Source organism: Lichenostomus cassidix, chromosome 1, assembly GCF_008360975.1.
Source record: "Lichenostomus cassidix isolate B80296 chromosome 1, HeHo_3.0, whole genome shotgun sequence".
Lineage (NCBI taxonomy): Eukaryota > Metazoa > Chordata > Aves > Passeriformes > Meliphagidae > Lichenostomus > Lichenostomus cassidix.
The window spans coordinates 114,102,522-114,122,109 of record NC_139479.1 but is presented as its reverse complement, the minus strand read 5'-3'; the positions used below and the strand labels follow the sequence as shown (position 1 = coordinate 114,122,109).

Sequence of the window (19,588 nt, the reverse complement as noted above, 5' to 3'; positions counted from 1 at the left end):
AACTGCCAGAGGGCAGGGTTAGATGGGATACTGGGAAAAAATCCCTCCCTGTGAGGGTGGGGCGGCCCTGGCACAGGTTGCCCAGAGAAGCTCCATCCCTGGAAGTGTCCAAGGCCAGGCTGGAGGGGTTTGGAGGCTCGTTCAGAGCAGCAGGCAGCACTCACATGGATTGGCCAGTGGTTTACCAGTGTGGAGGTACGTAGCTGTAGGTGGGGGTTCCTTGAGCCCTGTACGTTGGCACGGACACTGGATGTGCTCCGATGGCAGTGTGTTGGGGGGTGGTCAACAAGGTTCCTGCAAGGACACCACAAACACTTGTCATGCTCATCCGAGGGGCAGGAACAGCATCAGGGCCTCCTTGTTCCCTCTCCCTTTCCCCTGACATTATTCTGTCTGCCAGACCTGGATTAAAGGTGTTGGACCCATGTGATTGGGATCAGCACCAACAGATTCCAGCAGATTTTCCACACCACCTTTGGCCCTTAACCTTAAGGGTTTTCCCTGTTTTTTTCCAATGTTCCTTTTCCCTAAAGACCAGCAGCAGAGCTGGACACAACCTGCTGACATCCACCTGCTGAAAGCACTGGGCTAAACTGGGACAGCAGATCACTGCATAGATCTGAAACAAACTGGAAGGGATGAGGGATGCAAAGGGAGATGAGCAAAAAACCCAGCAGATCTCCAGAAAATTAAGATGAGCTTTTTTCTTAGACTGCAGACAGTAACAGAGGGAGTTTAGGGCAGAATTTGCACAATGCCTTCAGGGGAAGGGAGAACACAGCCTTGGACTACTCTACTCTGGGAGCAGCTGGGTGTTCAGACCAAATTCTCAGCTTCTGGATATCTCTCTACAAATGTCATTAATGATATTCTAACACATCCCACGAGCATTAATTACATTTATCTACTTCTCAATATAAGCAACAGTAAATCTCTCAGAGTGGTTCTTGTCACATCCAGGCTGCAATATCTCTGCTTGGAACAGGGATTGTGTCCCATTACAGACTCCTATTTCACTGCTAATGCAGATGCAAAAGGATGAATGATGCATTTCTTGGCATAATTCAATACACAATCCTAAGAATTGTTAAGGAATAAAATCCAGGCTTTGGAAAAAATAAAACCTGCCTCTATCCTTACTTAATGTGCTGTCAATTAATTGCAGTTAGAAGGGATCCTGCACATAAGATGTAGAGAAACTAGGATAGATAAACCAAGGTTAACATTCATTTTGTCAAACAAAAACAAGACCGTAAGTGTCTTCAAAAGAGGAACTTGAGAGAAATAACAGCTATTTAAAAATGCACAAACCTGGTTACTCCTCTTTTTATGGAACTGACAGAGGAAAGAATAACATATTTAAACATACAGAATAATATATTTAAGGATGCAGGAGTGAGCCAAACCAGAGACCTGCTCTGCATGGTCAGATCAGGATTTGGGGCAAATTTCTGGATTTTTGCCTGCAAAGGAGCAAGTGAACTGTGCACACCCTGCAAGGCCGAGGCAGCGTGTCAGATGCACAGGGAATTTTTCACACAGGACTCAGAGCACGGGAAGGGTTCCCTCCTTACCTGCTGACATTGCCATGGTGGTGCCAGCGACCATGCCCATGGCCACGCCGTTGGTGCGAGGCGCGGCCACCGGGGCCGGGTAGATGGCCGAGGGGATGCTGTTGGGCTGCACCACCGTGGTGTGGTGGATGACGTGAGGCTGGGCAGCGTACACGGGCTGGGTGTAGTAAGCTCCCTGTTGGAGAAGGGAAAAAAAAAAAATCCCACCATCACTCCAGGTTCTTTTCCAACCTAAGGAATTCTCGATTCTGTCACTCGAGCACTGCCGAAGGGTTGGTGCTTCTCACAATGAGCTCTGGTGCCTGAAAGCCTGGCAAGCTGAACCTGTGGATGCGTGGGATGAATGAGGAGGGAATCAACAGTCAAAGAGGCAATCCATCCAGGACAAACTGTGCTGCCTCCTTTTGGTGGGAGGAAACAGGGCTTGGAAATGAATGGCTTTGGCTGCTGCTGTAGAAAAGGAACAAGGGATGGAAGAAAAGGACAAGCCACAGCTTTTGGATGACCTCCAGGTGCTTGGGTCCAGCAATTGGTCACCTTCTTGAGCTTCCAACAGGGCTCCAAAACCCAGGCTTCCAAGACTCACAGGGCTTTGAAACAACAGGAGAAGGATACATAGGAATAAAAGGAGCCAACAGAGAAAGCTTCACATCCAAAGTAATGAAGAGCCTGAAATAAGGAGGTGCATGAGGGAGAGAACTGCTGTGAGAAGCTCAGTGGAAAGGGATATCAAGGTGATATCAGCACCTCCATCCCACCGAGCCGGGGCTGCTCCACCCTGAGAGCCAATGACAGAGCCCTGCAGGAAGCTCAGGTGTCCTGGGGCGTGGCTGAGGTGACAGGAGGTGGCACCTACCTGGGTGTACAGGTTCTGCTGTGGGTAGGCACTTCTGATGGGGTACATCGCGGTTTGGTACGGGTTTGGAGACGGCGAGTAGGGAGGAGGGGCGTTGTTACTCTGGGTCGGTGGCACCTTGTAGGGAGTCCCCGCAGTGTACCCTGCCAGAGACAACAGGGATCCCAGTTAGGGGCTGGAATTGCTGCTGGGGAGTGCTGGCCAGGGCTGGCAGGAGGGCTGGGAGAAACCATCCCTGGGGAAAATGGTCCCAAGGACTTCCCCCTGTAGGGGAAGTCAAGGCTCAGCCCAGCCAGAACACTCAAATATATTTAACTTGTTTATTCTGCCAGTGTGCAGCAATTACAAAAGGCCAAGATCTCAAGTCTAATATTCCATATTATCCTCCAAGCACTGAAACAGCGTAAAGAACACACAGAGCTTTTAGGAACTCCCAAACAGCATCTCACCACCTCCTGATTACTGCAGATTGGAAAAATAGGTGTTAATTAACAAGGGGAATAGCTGTAACCCTTATCCTCACTCACATTAGCAGGAAAGCAACAATCATTCAACGAGAGGTGGAAAAGGTTTGAAATATTGATCATTGCAGCAGAAGTGAAGCCTCCTCCATCAGAACTCCTCCAGGAAACAAACAATGTCACCCACAGACCAACCAATCTCCTGCTTTTCCATCTAATAGATTTTTTTCTCTATTTTGAACCTGTTTTTTCAAACAAAGACCTTGGAGGCTGCCAGTTCTCAGCATCACACCTAATTTCTGAGGGGTGTCCAGAGGTGTGGACCAGCTCAAGCCTGTATGGTTTCACCACTTTGAATACCAAGACTTGCAGTGGTTTCCTGACTGATGAATCAAGGACAGTTTATCTCCAATATGAAAATGATATTAAACATAATAGCCCAGGCAGATGTAATCTGCTGTGTTTATAAACTGGGGAAAAACCAGAACAACCTGCAGGTAAAACAATGTGAAATCAAGGTTTAATGACACAAGGTGATGGAGGCTCTCTCTATCTGGCAGCTAATTTAAAAACCTAATTATGACTAACACCTTATTAGGATTAGGCTGGTGTGGCTCGTGCTGCTGCCGCTTTGTGGCTCAGTAGCAGCAGCAGCAGCAGCGAGCCTTTAAGCTCCAGCTTCTATTAAAATTGCTGATTAAATCCCTCATGTCACTCCAGAAATCTCAGCCTTATTGATCCTGCAGCTCACAAGTGCCCTGGATTGCACAGAAATGTTTTTCTATAAAAGGCTGGTTGGGGGGAGGAAGAGCTCAGTGGGGAATTTTGTGTTGCCATCTCCGTTTGCTTCCACATGAAGGGTTCACCACGAGCAGGATTCCTCAGCTGGATGAGGAACTGACTGGGTGTCCACATCCAGATTCTGTCCCTCTGCCCTGCTCAGGTCAGACCCCAACTGCAGAGCTGCCTCCAGCCCTGGGGCCAGCAGCAGAAAAATGTGCAGCTGCTGGAGAGAGTCCAGAGGAGGCCACGGAGCTGCTCCAGTGCTGCACTGTGCCCAGTGCACAGCCTCTACCCCAAGGAATTGGTAGGGACATCCCATTTCCAAGACAAAGTCTCCCACATTTTTAATAATTCTTTTCATTAAAAAAAAGGAAACAATATTTCTTCCTCTCACCTCATTGTGTAATTGATTTAATTTAGCAGGAAAAGGGAGTCTGGAGTAGCTGGAAGGTGAGGAACACTCCGACCTCACGTCAGCCATGCCCCAGATTTAGCAGGGAACAGTCAGGCAGGGGCCAGAGGACACCCCACATACCAGGGAAAGCATCCCAGGGTTTATCAGGGAGCTTATCAGCCCTCCTGGAGGCACCACTTATCCTCTTCAGGGATGAGATGACAAGGCTCCACCTGGAAAAGCCTGTTTGACTGCGATCCTTGAACAGCATCTCCTCCCCCTGCTCCTGCTCAGCCAGCCTGGGTTAAAAGGCAGGAGTTTCAACCATGTTCCTTGAAAATCAGGCTTTATTTCGGAATTCCTTCAGTTTAAAGGGAATAGGGAATAATCTCCCTTTGGAGATAAACACCTGTGAACAACCACAGGTTGCTCCCAGAGATCCAACACTCAGCTAAGAGAGAGGTTTCATCTTCTCCCCTGGAATTCCTCCTCTGCAGGAGCAGCAGGAGGGTCAGTGCTCTCCTTTTCATGCTCCTTCATGGTTTTAATCCATCAAAGCCAGGCTCGATGGGGCTTGGAGCAACCTGGTCTAGTGGAAGGTGCCCATGGGAGCTGGAACGAGATGGTCTTTAAGGTCCCTCCCAACCCAAACGAGTCTTGGATTCTGTGATCCCAAATAACCCTGTGCCCAAATCAAGCCCTGGCAGGGGAGGCAAACGGCCACAAAGCAACCAAGTAAAACCCCAGAAGAAAAGGTTTGTTTACTGAATGCTGCAGAAGAAGCCTGGTAGGTTCTGTTCTCCGTGCCGGTGTCCACCGGGAGGTGGAAGGTGCCCTCGGTGGCACAGGACGAGGAGGTCTGGGGCCAGGCCTGCTTCATCAGAAGTGTGGCTTGAGTGGGGACAGAGAAGAGGTGTCACACAGAGCAATGAGAGACAACTTCCCACATTTATGTCACATTTGAATCACCTTGCTAATCTCTCCCCACCAAGTTCCTACCCATGAGCTCCACGGAGGGGACTTCATGCCTTGGTCAGGGCTTGGACAGCTTCCTGCAGCCCCAAGGCTGTGCAGAGATGTTTCACAGCCTCCACGTCTGCTCAGACTCTGAATTAACCCTCCCTGAAGGTACAGCTGTCAATCCGCAGTGTCACAGGGCTGGAAATTGGGAATGAGGGACTGAGGAGGCTGAGGAGGAACTGGCACTGGTGCCACAGCCCACACCAGCACAATACATCCTAGTGATGGAAAACCACTTCCCACAGAGCACAGGGAAGCATTGCTGCAGGTCTGTTGGTCCACCAAGCCCTCCTGAGACTCTCGTGGAGTGGGACAGGAATGGGAAGCATGGAGGACACCCAGCAGTGCTGCTTTACTGGCCAGCATCAACTGTGGGAGATAGTCCTGGATGGGAGATCCACCTGGATTCTGCTCCACTGCTGGAGATGTGGAAACCTGCTCCTCCCTCTTCCTCCTTCAACAGAAAACCAGGAGGTTTGTGGGAAGTGAGAGATTCAAGCCCAATTTCTCCTCCACTCAGCCACCGATCATTTTCTGCTCCAAGTCTCTGCCCTCTCCCAAAGGTTTGGGAGTTATTAAGGATTTCCAGGCTGCCTTGCTTTATTTGCCATGGTAGGCTGCACTCAGGAACATCACACTAGAGAGCAACTCCCAGTGCTGGGACAGAAACACTCCTTCACTTATGCTTTTATTCAGAATCAGATTCATTTCTGCCTCTGGATTTCACAGAGGTTTTAATCTCCGAGACTGATGAGAAAATTCATTCCAATGTTACACGAATCCTTCCTCTGTGGTTTTCCCTCTCCACATTAAACCTGCCACAAAATCAAGGCAATTTGGGTTGCAGATGGCTGTGAGCTCTGCATGTTCTTTATTAAATCAAGGATCCTCAGAGAATCCATCACTTAAAACTACACAAAAGGTGGATCAAGGAGGCTTCCAGGAACATGAATACCTCCTGGTCCTTTGCAATAATTCACAGAGATCACAATCCAGTCACAGCTACCTAACATCATTTAAGGGCTACCTCCAACCAGCATCTTCTGGATTTGGTTTACCCTCTCACCTAAAAATAAATGAAGGTTTTATTCATTATGAGTTTAATCCCTGGAAAACCAAGCAGTGGGAACTGAGCAAACAATGTGAGCTGGGGGTATCTGCAGAGCTGGAATTGGTCTGTTTTCCTGACAGGACCATTAGACAGTGTGGGAATGTTCAGGGCATATTTTAAGTGGGAAAGACAAAAATATGAACCCTTCCAACCCAAACTACTCTAGAATTTCTTGCTTCCCTCTGACAACCTCATTTGTGATGGATACAGCCCCCAGCCCTGAACAAAGGTTGCAATAAGCTTCATTCCCCAGGCAGTCCCGTGCCTGAGTGGCTCAAAATGATGGGAGCATTTGTCCTTGGAAAACCTTGTGAGGCACCACAGGACATTCCCCCCTCCAGACCCCAAGACATCCCTTAGGGGACACACTGGTGTCCCCAAAGGGTCGGTGGGCACCGCTAGAGGATAGCTCAGAGCACTGATGATGCTCCAACTTCCTTCTACAAAGCAGGATCCAGAAGCAGGAATGGGAGCTCAGAGCCTCCATGCTGTCCCACGACATTCCCACACAGATCCCTGATTTCTGAGGCTGATTTCAGTTCTGCTCTGTAAGGGCACTGCTGCAAAGCCATTATTTCTGCCCTGCATTATTAATAAACTCAACTCCAGCCTCAGCCAGCCTGCACGAGCAAAGTGTGTGTCCTACTTTCAGGAAAATATAAAGGGAGGCTTTAATGAAGGAAGTTAAAACAAAACAACCATGAGGAAGACAGAATGCCTGGGAGGGAACATGAACCAGGCTTAATGAAGACATACATAATTTTATTTTTTTTAATTGTGTCTCTGCAGCAGAGTGATTTTAGATGCTCATTTTTGCATACTTAAAAGGGATTTTTTTTTTTAAAGAACAGTGTCCTAAAAACCCAGGCTTATTGCAAGCATGAGTTTGCAATGCTGGTGTTTTGCCTTGTGTCTCTCTCTCTCTAAAAACTGTGGAAAAATAGAGCAGGAAAATCACACAAGGCAGGAACTTGAACTGGAATGGCCAGGAATTAACAGAATCACAGAATATCCTCAACTGGGAGGGACCAACAAGGATCACCCAGTCCAGCTCATGGCCCTTGCTTGACACCGAGCTCCTTTGGAATAATCTGGGGAATAATTTAACACCTTTAGGGCTCAAACACCAGCAAATATCCACCAGAAACGTGGCACTAAGGGACAGAGGAGTCAAGACTGGCTCCAGTTACCATTCCCCTCCCTCACTGGTGCTGGACCAAGGGGACTCCAGACTTCTCCAAGCTCCTCTCCGAGATTCCTTACCCTTCCCTGATGCTGTGACAAAGTTTAGGTCACTACCTTGTTTAATTTCCCACGTGGATCCCAGGATTTTGGGAACTGTGAGGTCAAGAGGAGAGTATGAGCTTTGCTGACTTCCAGCAGGGCATCAGGGAGTGTTTGGAGAACATCAGGGACAAAAGTGGGTGGGATTTGAACTGTGGGCTCATCTTCACTCAGGGGTTGATCTCCTGCCAAGACTTTGCACGGAATCCCAAAAAATTCATGAGGTTTGGGGCAAGAGGCACCTAAGGAGCACCTTTAGGGTGGAGCAGAGAGGGTGATCAAGTGATCAAGCTGGTACAGAACAGTTCTGTTCAAGAGACCTCACCTGCAGTTACATCCCTCAAATTCAGAAGCCACAAGCAAAGGATGTTCTTCCCACCCTTCCCAACATCTATTCCAAGCAAGATTAAGGGGCACATTTGCCTGGTTAACTTCCATATGGAGAATCAGATGAAACCTTGGTTTGTGATTGCTTTTTAGTGAGCTGGAGGGATTTCTGCCAGCAGGCACCACCCCCTTGCCAGCCTGGGAGGTTTGGAACAGGACCTTGTCCATGGATGCAATGCTCAAGAACAGTAATTCTGCTGGGAACATGCAGCACTTCTTTCTTTTTTAGACTCAACCTCTAAAATCCCTTAAAAACATATTTAGAATTAGTCTGCTGTTTCAGTAGTCCAAGATTTTAACCCCCAAGCTGATTCCCAGTGTGTCTGAAGGACACCAGGAGCACATTCCTCTCCAGGTTGTTTCCAGCCTCCAGTGTGACAGCAGCTCGTTCATTTTGAGGAAACACTCTCAGTACTGATGCAGGTTTTAACTCAGCCACTGAACCACAGAATTACTTCAGCCCAATTCCATTTAACACAGTTGAAGATGCTGTCACTCTGTCACATGTCCCCACTGCCAGGAGATTTTCTTGCACTTCTTTTCTCTTAGTTACCTCTCAAAAGCTCTTATATTCTTCTCCTATAAGCCTGTTTCCCATTGAGAAGTGACCCCTGAGTGTGGTGCTGGGAGGTCCTGGGCAGCAGAACCTGCTCCTGCTTCCCACAGTGGTTAAAATGGTTTCATATCCTGCTGTGATATTAAATTGTATTGATTTCAAGAGCTGTAAAATTGTTTATCACAGAACCAGAGACTTGGCTTGGGTTGGAAGGGACCCTAAGGACAATCCAATTCCATCTCCATGCCACAGGCAGGGACACCTTTACCTGGACCAGGTCTCTCCAACTTGGCCTCAAGATTTATGGGAAACTTTATAAAAGTTTTAATCCCAAATTTAATTTCTGAATTTTAATCTTCATTGTTTCCTCCCTGATTTAGTGCTTAGCTGTGTTACCCACTGGAACATTTTTGTTCTCCATGCAAAACGACCTGTCAGCTCTCTGGACATCAGGAGATTTCCAATATGGAAATTATTAAAAGCATTTTTGAAGGATGAGAAACAGAAGAATGAAATTTAAATGTCAAAGGGCTGTGGCAGCTCTCTGGCTTGAGCATTAAGCTGTGCAACAAAAAGATCTGGCGAGGGGGGGACAAAAATGATCAGAGGATTTTTTTATTTAGGGAAAGCAAGTCAGGAAAGATTAGGATTGCACTTGGGAAGGAAGCACTGGGAATGAACAAAAGGGTGACTGGCACAAAGAAGATTGACCACATCATGCAAATATAAGCAACAGACAATAATTAGCAAGGCTTTAAAAATAATAATAATTATAATAATCAGCAACTCAAGCCTTAATGAATCTGCAGAGCTGCTTTCTGCAAAGGACTGTAGTGATAACATAGAGCAGAAATCAAAGCACAGGGGATGTTTAGCATTTTTCATGACAGGACACCACAGCCACAGCCAATGGGACTCAGGTAGGGAACAACCAATGTCTTGGAAAAGCTGCTGATTTCAAGGTTTGGGGGGATTATTCCATATGGAACATGGAGTGAGGAAGCTTCTGAAGGCTGCTTTCAGTGAGGAGAGACCAAGACAGATGGAGAGCTTGGCTCTCACTGAGTGTCCTTTCTGCTGGGTGGAGGGGACAGGCTGGGACAGTGGAGCTCCAGAAGGTATGTCCAAGGGTTTGCTGCTGCCTGCCTGGGAAATCCCCAGTTTTCAGGGTTATGCCTGTGTTCCTTGTTCTCTCCTGCTTTTCTTGACCGTTCTGGTTGGAGAGGACCTTAAAGCTCATCTCATTCCAATCCCTGCTGTGGGCAGGGACACCTTCCACTATCCCAGGTTGCTTCAAGCCCCATCCAACCTGGCCTTGGACATTTCTTTCTGAGGGTTGTTTCAATTCGTGTTCTAATAGAAACTCCACCCTCCCAAGGATGGTGTCTAAGATGCACAAGGTGCAATACAGATCCTCCCCAAAAAAACCTTGTCCTGAAGTAATTTGGGGTTCCCTGTCACTTGGATGTTCCCCTGGCCATCTGCCCATTCCTTGGAGGAGCTGCTGCCTGCAGCATGTGGCAGGGGCTGGGGACAAGTGACATTTTATAATATCCAGGCCAAAATGCTGGAATGATGCAGTATTTACATTCCTGGCTGAGCAGGGAGGACGTTGCCAGCCTCTGGCAGGACAAGCTACTAATAAATTTATGGGCTTTTTCTTATTCTATGGAGTTGTTTTCATTTAATTCCTCCAGTGTTTTATCCTTCAGGGGAATTTGGGCATGGCCAGCACACATCCAAAGGAACAAAACTTGTTTCATGTTCCATGTTAAGGCTTTATTGGGAAGAAATGCAGCTAAAGACCTTATCAAAAGCACATAAACCCAAACAAAACACAACAGATCCCTTCCAGAATCATCCACAATAAACAGTTTTATGGAATATGTGTAAACTGTGATGTGGAGAGGACAAAACCAAAAGATTTTGGCAACCAACCCCTCATTCCTGTTTCATCAGCCTTGGAAAGTGCCTGAGCCTGGGGATCCACTGATTTTATGACAACTGGGAGACTGAAAACTTGGCAATTAAAGGGAGAGAGGGTTTAGCAAGACTGGCACCAAGTCCAGCTTTGTGTTCCTCATGCAAGCAGCTCTTCCTGCTGCACACTGAGCTCAAAAGGCAGCTTCGTTTGGGAGTTTTAAAACCCTGCAGCTCTTCTGAGGCGAAACCATTCAGAATAAACATCTCAGGCAATCAAAAGTCGAATCAAAGGGCGAGATGTTATTTTTCATTTCCAATGTGTGCTTGGAAAAGGATGAGCAAGGGATGTTTTCAGGCCTTTTTTGGGATTTTTACCTGGGGCGTAGCCGGGGCTGCTGGTTGGATACATGTTGGGATTGTAGGCTGGGGCAGCAGTGGGATAGCCTGTTGGATAACCTGCAAGGAGACAAAAAGAGGAATTAGGGTTTCATCAGCAGGGAGTGAGGATGGCACCCCTGGAAAGCAATAAACAACCTGTGTGAGCACTGGAGGGAAAACACAGGTGGATTCTCTGGGAATAGGAAGGGCTATGAATGTGCTCCACAGACTTACACGTGCCATCATCAATATTTCATCTTTATTCCTGTAGAGAACATGGATCAGAATGCAGAATGAAGGAATGCTCACCGTGCTTTGGAGAAGACTACTGGGAAAATTCATATTCTGAATGTGGAATTCAGGTACAAAACCCCACTGGCACAGAGACATTGGAAAGGTTCTTCTGGGCTGCATGGCAGCACTTTAGAGAGCTCAGCACTTCCATTAACCAGAGTTTCTTGCTGAAGGGAAGGCAGGGATACTGCAGGAAAACATGCCAGCCTTGGATTCACCCATGGCTGCACAAGTGCCATTCCCAGGAGGGATTACCTGCCAGACCACCTGGAAGGAACATGCTTAGACCCTTTGGAGCCACACAGGGCTTAATGGGCACTTTGGGAAAGGTTGCAGAGCATCTTCAGTTTGCATCAGCCTCACTCAGAGGGGTCAGAGGGAGTTCAGGGGAATTGTGGGATGGAAGTGAGGGGCTGGAAATCATGGCACACCCCAGAGCTTGTGTGCACCCACACAGTGCAGGTGTCCAGAATCCGACTCCTACTCCACTGGATATTCCTGTCCTTTGTGGAGGCCACAGACACAACCTATGCACCTCAGTCTGCTCCTTTTCCACAGAATCACACCATGTCCTGACCTGGAAAAGACCCCCAAGGATCATCCAGTCTATCTCCTGTCCCTGCACAGACACCCCAACAATGCCACCCTGTGCATCCCTGGCAGTGCTGTCCAAACACTCCTGGAGCTCTGGCAGCCTCAGGCTGTGCCCATTGCCTGGGGAGCCTGGGCAGTGCCAGCACCCTCTGGGGGAACAACCATTCCCTGATATCCAACCTAAACCTGCCCTGGCACTGCTCCAGCCCTTCACTGGGGTCCTATCACTGGTCACTGTGTTGCTTTTGTTTCCTTCCATTTCTTGGAAGTCTTCCCTACTGAAAAGAGTAACACACGAATAACTCCATCCTTCTTAGGTGCTGCTGGGTAAATCCCCCTGGCAGAGTGAACGGGACACGTTAATCCTGCTTTGCTGGTGGAGAATTTGGCTTTGCTATGTGTCACCACCCGGTTTATCTGTGTGTCCCCTTGGCCATCATCCCAGAGCAGAGCCAATGGAATGACCCTTGGAGAGTGTTTCCATGCCAAGCCCCACTGATACAGGCTGCTGGCTGCCAACAAAGCCTGGAAGGAGGTAATTAGCAGTGGATTTACACCCACCTTTTAAAATATTTTGTTTTATTAAATGAAAGTGAGCGTGGGTCTGTTCTCCCCCTTTCTGAGCACCAGAAGAGCCACAATGCAATCCCTCATTCCCATGCCCCAAAATCCCACTGCTCTAAAACCCTGGCACCACTGACTACTGTGGCAAAATGTTGAGGTTCATTTGAATAAATCTAATTCAACAATCATGACCACTGTACTGGAATAAATGACTGGATGTTCTACCCTCTCATTTTCATCAGTGATATATTTGGCTTCTAAATCAGGTTAATTAAAAATTGCTGTAGTTAATGTTGGATAAGCAGCAGTTTAACAGATTTTTTTTTTTTTAGGCTACACGGAACTCTGTTTTCATCGTACCCAGGAATATCTAAAGCCTTTCAGCAATCAAGAAGCTCCTTACAAAGTTATTTGCAGATCCAGTGATTGCAAGCAGAGCATTAATGATGAGGATCTTAAATCAGAAATATCCCTTCCCTCCACTTCATTAGAAGAGAACCATGTCTTTTCCAGGCCATTCATTGCTCCACACTCCTCCTGTTTCCTCAATGATCCTGCTTTGCCTCCTGACAATCTGGCCAGGGATGCTAAACCAGCTGGAACACACCTTAAAAATCACCAAATTACAAATCCCTGCCATGGGCACAGATGATGTTGGCTGTGTTTTGGGAAGACCCTTGCTCATTCCCAAGGGATAGGATCTGGATGACAATCTCTTGGGGCACCAAGAGGCTCTTTGCATCTTTGCTGCAGGAAAATTCCAGCAGCACTCACCCACTGTCAAATTCAGCCAAACATTTTTTTTGGCTGAATTTGGATCTAAATGTTTTTGGCTTTTACTTGGACCAAAATTTGCAGCATTGGGGTTATAGGTAAAAAACGAGCCTGAAATAAATCAAACCACAGGAAAAGCGTGGCTTTGGGTAAGATTTTCCATCCAGCCAAATATTGAAGGATTTATTTCAGGCAGATGGAGACAACTGTATATTTATAGAATCACAGAATTGTTTCACTTGGAAAAGACCTTTAAGACCACCAGTACAACCATTCCCCAGCACTGCCAAGGCCACCACTAACACACGTCCCCAAGTGCCACATCACACCTATTTTAAAACCCTCCAGGGCTGGGGACTCAATTGGTCTTTCCCCTTTTTTGGGGGGTTTGATTTCCACCAGGCAGGACTCTTCCTTGTCATGGTGTCTTTTGTTGTTCTGAAGGTAAGTTATGGCTGTTTTCAGAATAATTTCAGCTCAGATAAATACGATTTCTATCAAGGAAGCTTTAATAGCTTTGGATGCAAAAAGGAGCCCTGCTCTGCACTATCTTCCACTCTGATCTCATAAACTTTGATAAGTGCTGACCTCCAGCAAGAAAACTTGTCCTTTCTATTTTAAGGGGAAGCAGAGATGGGAAAGGTACAGGAAAATTAATGTGGTTTGCTCCTTTTTTTGGACATACTGAAAAATAAGAAAGGAGCAGAATCTGGGGCAATTTGTGCCAGGAGAAACATGCCTGAAAATTCCCAGCACTCAAAATCAAGCAGGTTTAAAAATACATGAGACATTTTTTATTTAGCAGGGCCTGCTGATTGTGGACAAAGGGGAAAGGTTTCAATCAGAAGCAGGGTTGATTTAGATTAGATATGAAGAAGGAGGTTTTTTACAATGAGGGTGATAAAACAAGGTGCCCAGAGAAGCTGTGGCTGCCCCTGGATCCCTGGCAGTGTCCAAGGCCAGGATGGACAGGGCTTGGAGCAACCTGGGCAAGTGGAAGGTGTCACTGCCCATGGCAGGGGGTGGCACTGGATGACCTTTAAAAAGTCTCTTGTCACTCAAACGACTCCATAATCCTGTGATTTTTACCCTTACTGGTTGTGAGCTTTTAGGATCTGTTTGCTGGCTCTTCTTCATCCCCCAAATAACCCCAAATCAGCTTCCACATGGAAGCAAAAGCTGTCTTAAATCCCCTGGGGTACAAGGCAAAGTCTGCACCCAACAACCAGGAATGAGTTCAGGAGAGGTGGCGACACCCAAGCTTTTGGCATCCTGCTCTGATTCTCCCCTTGGAAAACCTAAAAGACCTCCTGTAAATTTCTGCTCCTCCTGCTGACAGTGCTCCCCTCCTGCCACATCTGTCCTGCCCCATCACCTTGAATAAAAAAACAACAGCAAGAGGCTCAAACCCACTTGACATGAAAATGTCAGGAACAGAAAGAACATATCCTTTACTTTCTATGGATCTGCACATGACAGGACTCTGTCTCTGCTGGGGCTTGAGGCCTTGCAGTGGTGCAGAAGGAAAGAAAATGAGATGAAAAATATCGAACAGAATTTATTGGATTCCAAGTAGAAGAAATCCAAAGTTGTTTTGTGGCTTATTTTAATTTAATATCATCTCCACAATCAATAGGAATAAGAAAGGCAATGTTCATTTAATCTCCTCCCCAAGGAAAACACACAGCACTCCAGCTCTGGGAAGCAGTAACTGAGCTGCTTTAAAAATTACCACACAGTAACTGTGCAAAGCAAAATGCACGTGGGGCTGCATCAAGTAGGTATTTTAAAGCCACCTTTAATTTTTCATGTATTTTAAATATTTCTGTATCAATATCATCTAAATAACACCCAGCCAATGACAATCCACAAGTGCTCAGGCTCTGAAGGACTTGGTTCTCCCGAAATTCTTGAAAGAGAATTTGGTTCTCTTTGGCTACAGGTCCCTTATTTTGGTCCATGTCTCAGCCTCCCACCCACTGGGAATTGTCACTTACAACCCTGAATTCCAGAATGCGTCATTTCATTTTTTCAAGAGTAGTTTCAATGACCATTATCTGATCGAGGCCCTAATTGCTACAAGCAGTCGACATTAATTTACAAGACAAAATATTCTCCTTCATTCTTTTTCTTCGCGAGTCTCAAGCAGTGCAGACTCCTGGAAGTGGCCATATCACATGGATTTTTACAGGGACAGATGATAAAGTCCCTTATCTAAGGGCAGGACAAAGCACTGTAAAATCACACTTCAACTCCTTGAACCACCAAGGACTCCAGCGCGACACTTGCTGCATTTGAGAGCTCATTAACCACCAACACTCCCTGCAAGGAAAAGCCAGGCAGCCACACTGAACTGTCCCTCTTGTGGCATTTGTTGCTCCAAGGTGGATAAATATGAGATTATTTGGGCCTCTCACTGCAAGAAGGACATGGAGGGGCTGGAGAGTGTCCAGGGAAGGGAACAGAGCTGGGAAGGGTCTGGAGCACCAGGAGAGGCTGAGGGAACTGGGAAAGGGCTCAGCCTGGAGCAAAGGAGGCTCAGGGGGACCTTGTAGCTCTGCACAGCTGCTGACAGGAGGGGACAGCTGGGGGGTCAGGCTGTGCTCCAGGGAACAGGGACAGGAGGAGAGGGAACAGCCTCAGGCTGGGCCAGGGGAGAGTCAGGTTGGTATTGGGAAAATTTCTTCACAGCTGCCCAGAGCAGGGCTGGAGTCCCCATCCCTGGAGGGATTTGTGGATGTGACACCTAGGGACATGGGTCAGTGGTGGCCTTGGCAGTGCTGGGGAAATAAATGGTTGGACTGTATGGTCTTGGAGGGCTTTTCCAGCCCAATTCCCTGATTCTGTTTTACCAATTCTCCCTTTAAAACCCCATAACCACTGCCCACCCCTTTGTTTCTGCTGAGTGACAGCTTTGAAGCTGCAGCAGCCCCAGGAACATTTTTGCTTTATGATCACCTCCTCGGGTCAGCCAGATGGAGCCAAAGCATTTTCCCCTGAAAAACACTTTCATGTTCTATTTTAAGACCATCCAGCATTTCTCATTCTTTATTGCCCAGCCCTCAGAAACTCTTCAAAAATAGGATTTACAAGCACCTTCTCAGGACAAAAACATGAGAAACTTCATGCTTTCAGCTACACACTGCTGTAAATCCATTGCCTTTTGAGCGATTGGGAATTTATTCCTGCAGAAAGTCACGTGTTGGGAAATGAATGTGCAGATTTGGTACTTGAGGAATTACCCCAGAAGTGAGAAATGAGAGAGCAGACACCATGTAGGCTCCCTGGCACAGCTCCACCAAAGCCTCCACCAGCCAGACTTGCAGCAAAGGCCCTTGAGCACTGATTGCTGGGAGCAGTGACACTGGAAAGGATGAGCCTGGCTATGTGATGGAGAAGGACACAGGGAAAAGAGCAGAGAAGGACATCTGGGAACTAATTCTGCATGGGAAGCCAGCCTCCAGAGATGAAGGGCTCCAGCATTTCTGACAGGGCTTGCAGCAGGAGTGTCAGCAAAGCTTTGGTGTCATCAAAGCGTCTCCCATGGCATGAGCCAATCTCAGTCCAGCAGGATCTTCCCAGCCTGCCTGGCTCCTCACACAGCTGCAGAGCTCCAGGCTTAGGCCATGCATCTCCTGCTGCCTTTGGGGGAGCTGTGCCCAGGGAATATCCCTTGGCACATGGGATTTAGGGAGGTGACCGCTGAGCAGCTCCTTATGCAGGGCATTGCCAGACATTCCCTGCTCAGTGGGAAATGTTTAAAACATCCCTGAGTCAATCCTGCCAGATCAGGACAGAAAGGATGAGATAACCTTTCCTTTCTTCCCTTTGTGTGATGGACACATTTCCATTTCCAGTTCTACTCACACCTCTCCCAATGCCTCTCCTTGGACAAGCAGCCAGGTAAATGCACCTGGATGCTGCAGGAGCATCCAGCAGAGGTTTAATTTCACACTGATCATCCCACATAACCACAGCTACCCCATCAGTCACCCACCACCTTGCCATGAAACCATTCCAGCCCACTCATGCTAAATGGATGTAAAAACAGAGGAAAAGCTGAAAGCAAGGGTGGGACTGTTCTGAAGAGCAAGTTAATGGATGGTTGAGAATCCAGCATTTCTGAAGGCTCTGAGGATAATAAATGCATTTGTTCCCATGAAAAAATGCCACCCCCTTATTACTGTTTCAAGCCTCATCAGCCCAAGAGTGGAGCAGTCAAATGGATGTGGATGCTCCAGACACAGCAATGGCTTTAAAAAAAGATTTGCTTTCTCATTTGGCAACCTTGCTCCTGGAGACCTTTTACAGTGGGTTCTTTTTTCACCTGAAGGGTCCTTTCCTTTATACACACAGCAACTTATTTCTTGTTTGTTGCCTGTGGCCATGCAAAAACAACCTTTCCACTGTCCCAATTTGCTCCAAGCCCTGTCCCTTGGACACTTCCAGGGATCCAGGGGCAGCCACAGCTTCTCTGGGCACCAACCACCCCAAAATCCTGACAAACCCCACAGGAATCTCACAGAAAATATTTTCTTTTGATGACCATTTCCTTTATATCATACAGACTCCTAAGGAAGCACAGCTGAAAGTGCTGGGAGAGGCAGAGGTGCCTCTGGCATGGAGTGATGGAGAGAAAATCCCCAGTTCCAGCAGGACAGCTTGGACACGTGGCACTGCCTGCTTGTCTCCATCCCACGGGGTCACAGTGTTGACACAATGGGGTCCTGCCTGCCTGGAGGAGATTCTCCCAGCTGGAGGTCAAAGACAAGGGGATGGATGGTGGGGCCTCCCTGCCCTGGGGAGCTGCAGAATCCTGGCTGCTCAGGAATTCGGCTGGAAAAGCAATGATTTTGCACAGAATTCTGAGCTCTTCCACAGGACTTTGTGGCTGCAGGAGGCCATACGTCAGCTGGAAGCTCTTTCCGTCATCATGTCAGGAATTAGGGGAATTTACAACCCCAAAAAGATACTAAGGAAATGACAGAAGCACAGTTTTAGACACACATTGCCCTGATTTTCTCTTGCTCAGACAAAACTTACTTCCAGACAAGTTTTTAAAGTTCAATACAGTTGCAAGCTGTTGGACAAAAGAGATCATTCCCATTTCCTTTCTTATTTCAATTCCACCTCAATTTTGCTTCCCACCTACATCCAAAACAAACCTCCCAGTCCTTACTGCAGCTGTCTGGGCATGGGATGCATTTGGATGAGCAAAACTCATCCTGAAAACTAGAAGCAACTGTCCAAAAATATTAGAGAGATAGTTGTTGCTTGCTTTGCGCACGCACTATAAATAAACCAGAGTGACAGAACTTGTCAGACTGTCAATCAATATCACTTCTGGGCCAGAGATATGTGTCATATCCTCTCCTGTGTTCAGACAAGGCTCTGTGGGAAGGAAGTTCTGGAAAAGGGTTTAGGTTGTGCAGTATTGATTCTCCTTGCAATGATTTACTTCGTTCTGTATTTGAAGAATCCGAAGTAGGATATGAACAGCCCCTAATGATAAAATAAAAGGCTTTGTTGCTCCACACAAAGTGGAGGCCTGAGATAAAGAAGCTCCTTTGCAGTTTTTCTTCAATACTCAACTGTGGCTCAACCTTATCCAATAATGTTCCCCAGGGAAATTTTTAGCTGGAAGGATTAAAATAAATTAAGATGGCAGAAGAGTGCTCAGCTTGGAACAGACCATGTAGTACTAGAATCCCAGGATGGTTTGGGTTGGGAGGGATCTCAAAGCTCATCCAGTTCCACCCTCTGCCAAGGGACACTTTCCACTATCCCAGGTTGCTCCAAGCCCTGTCCAGCCTGGCCGGGAACAGTCCCAGGGAAGCATTCTTTTGCTTTTCAATCATGAATTTGCCATTTCCCTGAATTTGTGGAGGATGAGGAGAGCCTTAGCTGGATGCTCCTGGTCTGCTCTGGCAGAGTTTTATGGCAGCTCTAGAGGGGTGTGAAGGCCCTTTCTGGAGGAGTTGGGAATGTAAATGCAGGCAGGACTCTGCTCTCTGTGCCCTCAGGTTACAGGTTACAGCAGGATATATACAATAACTGCTCAGAAAACAGCCCTTTGTGATGTCCAAAATGCACTTGTTCATCTGGCTAATTTCCAATCCATCCTTTTCAGCTCTGCTCCCAAGCCAGGAGCTAAAAAGAAAAACCAGTTCAAGCCCCAGAGTTCTGCTCCAGCTGCAACTCCTGCTCTGTCACAGACAGAGTGATCCCTGCAAAACCTCTGTGCTTCCAGCTAAGGAGAGGCAACTGCTCCAGTGCACATTCCTGATGCCTTCCTAGATCCTGGAACAGGGAATTTGTCCCTGTTTTCTATCTGTTGTTGTTTCTTTATACTGCCAAGCTGGTGTCGACAACAACTGTGTACAAAATAGAATCCTGGAATGGTTTGGGCTGGGAGAAGTGATGGCAAAAAGCTCCTTGCTTTTAGTCTTTCTTATTCAAGATGCTTGAAGTGAATTTGCCAGTGTTGGAACTGCCTTAAAAATGGTATTCCAGGTGTGCTGCCAAAGCCAAGGTGCCCTGAGCATGATCAATGATTAACACAACAGAAACTGTCCAGTCATTAATCAATTAATCAGTAATCAATTAATTGACTAATTAAGTATCTCTATAGCACA

At 47.1% G+C, this 19,588-nt stretch overlaps 1 protein-coding gene across 4 annotated transcripts in view; it reads right to left on the bottom strand.

The window, feature by feature from the left end:
• The window catches only part of FAM168A (family with sequence similarity 168 member A), a 125,653-nt gene that overhangs the window by 3,130 nt on the left and 102,935 nt on the right, over nt 1-19,588 (bottom strand). For 3 of the 4 annotated variants that reach the window (XM_085077922.1, XM_085077948.1, XM_085077939.1), the window contains 5 exons: nt 10,725-10,805; nt 4,834-4,959; nt 2,431-2,573; nt 1,575-1,749; nt 165-294 (listed from right to left, as the gene is read on the bottom strand). In XM_085077922.1, the coding sequence (XP_084934048.1) occupies nt 182-294; nt 1,575-1,749; nt 2,431-2,573; nt 4,834-4,959; nt 10,725-10,805 (638 nt within the window). In that variant the 3' untranslated portion in view covers nt 165-181. The remainder of the gene's footprint in view (nt 1-164; nt 295-1,574; nt 1,750-2,430; nt 2,574-4,833; nt 4,960-10,724; nt 10,806-19,588) is intronic. The other variant, XM_085077931.1, reaches the window with a different exon arrangement.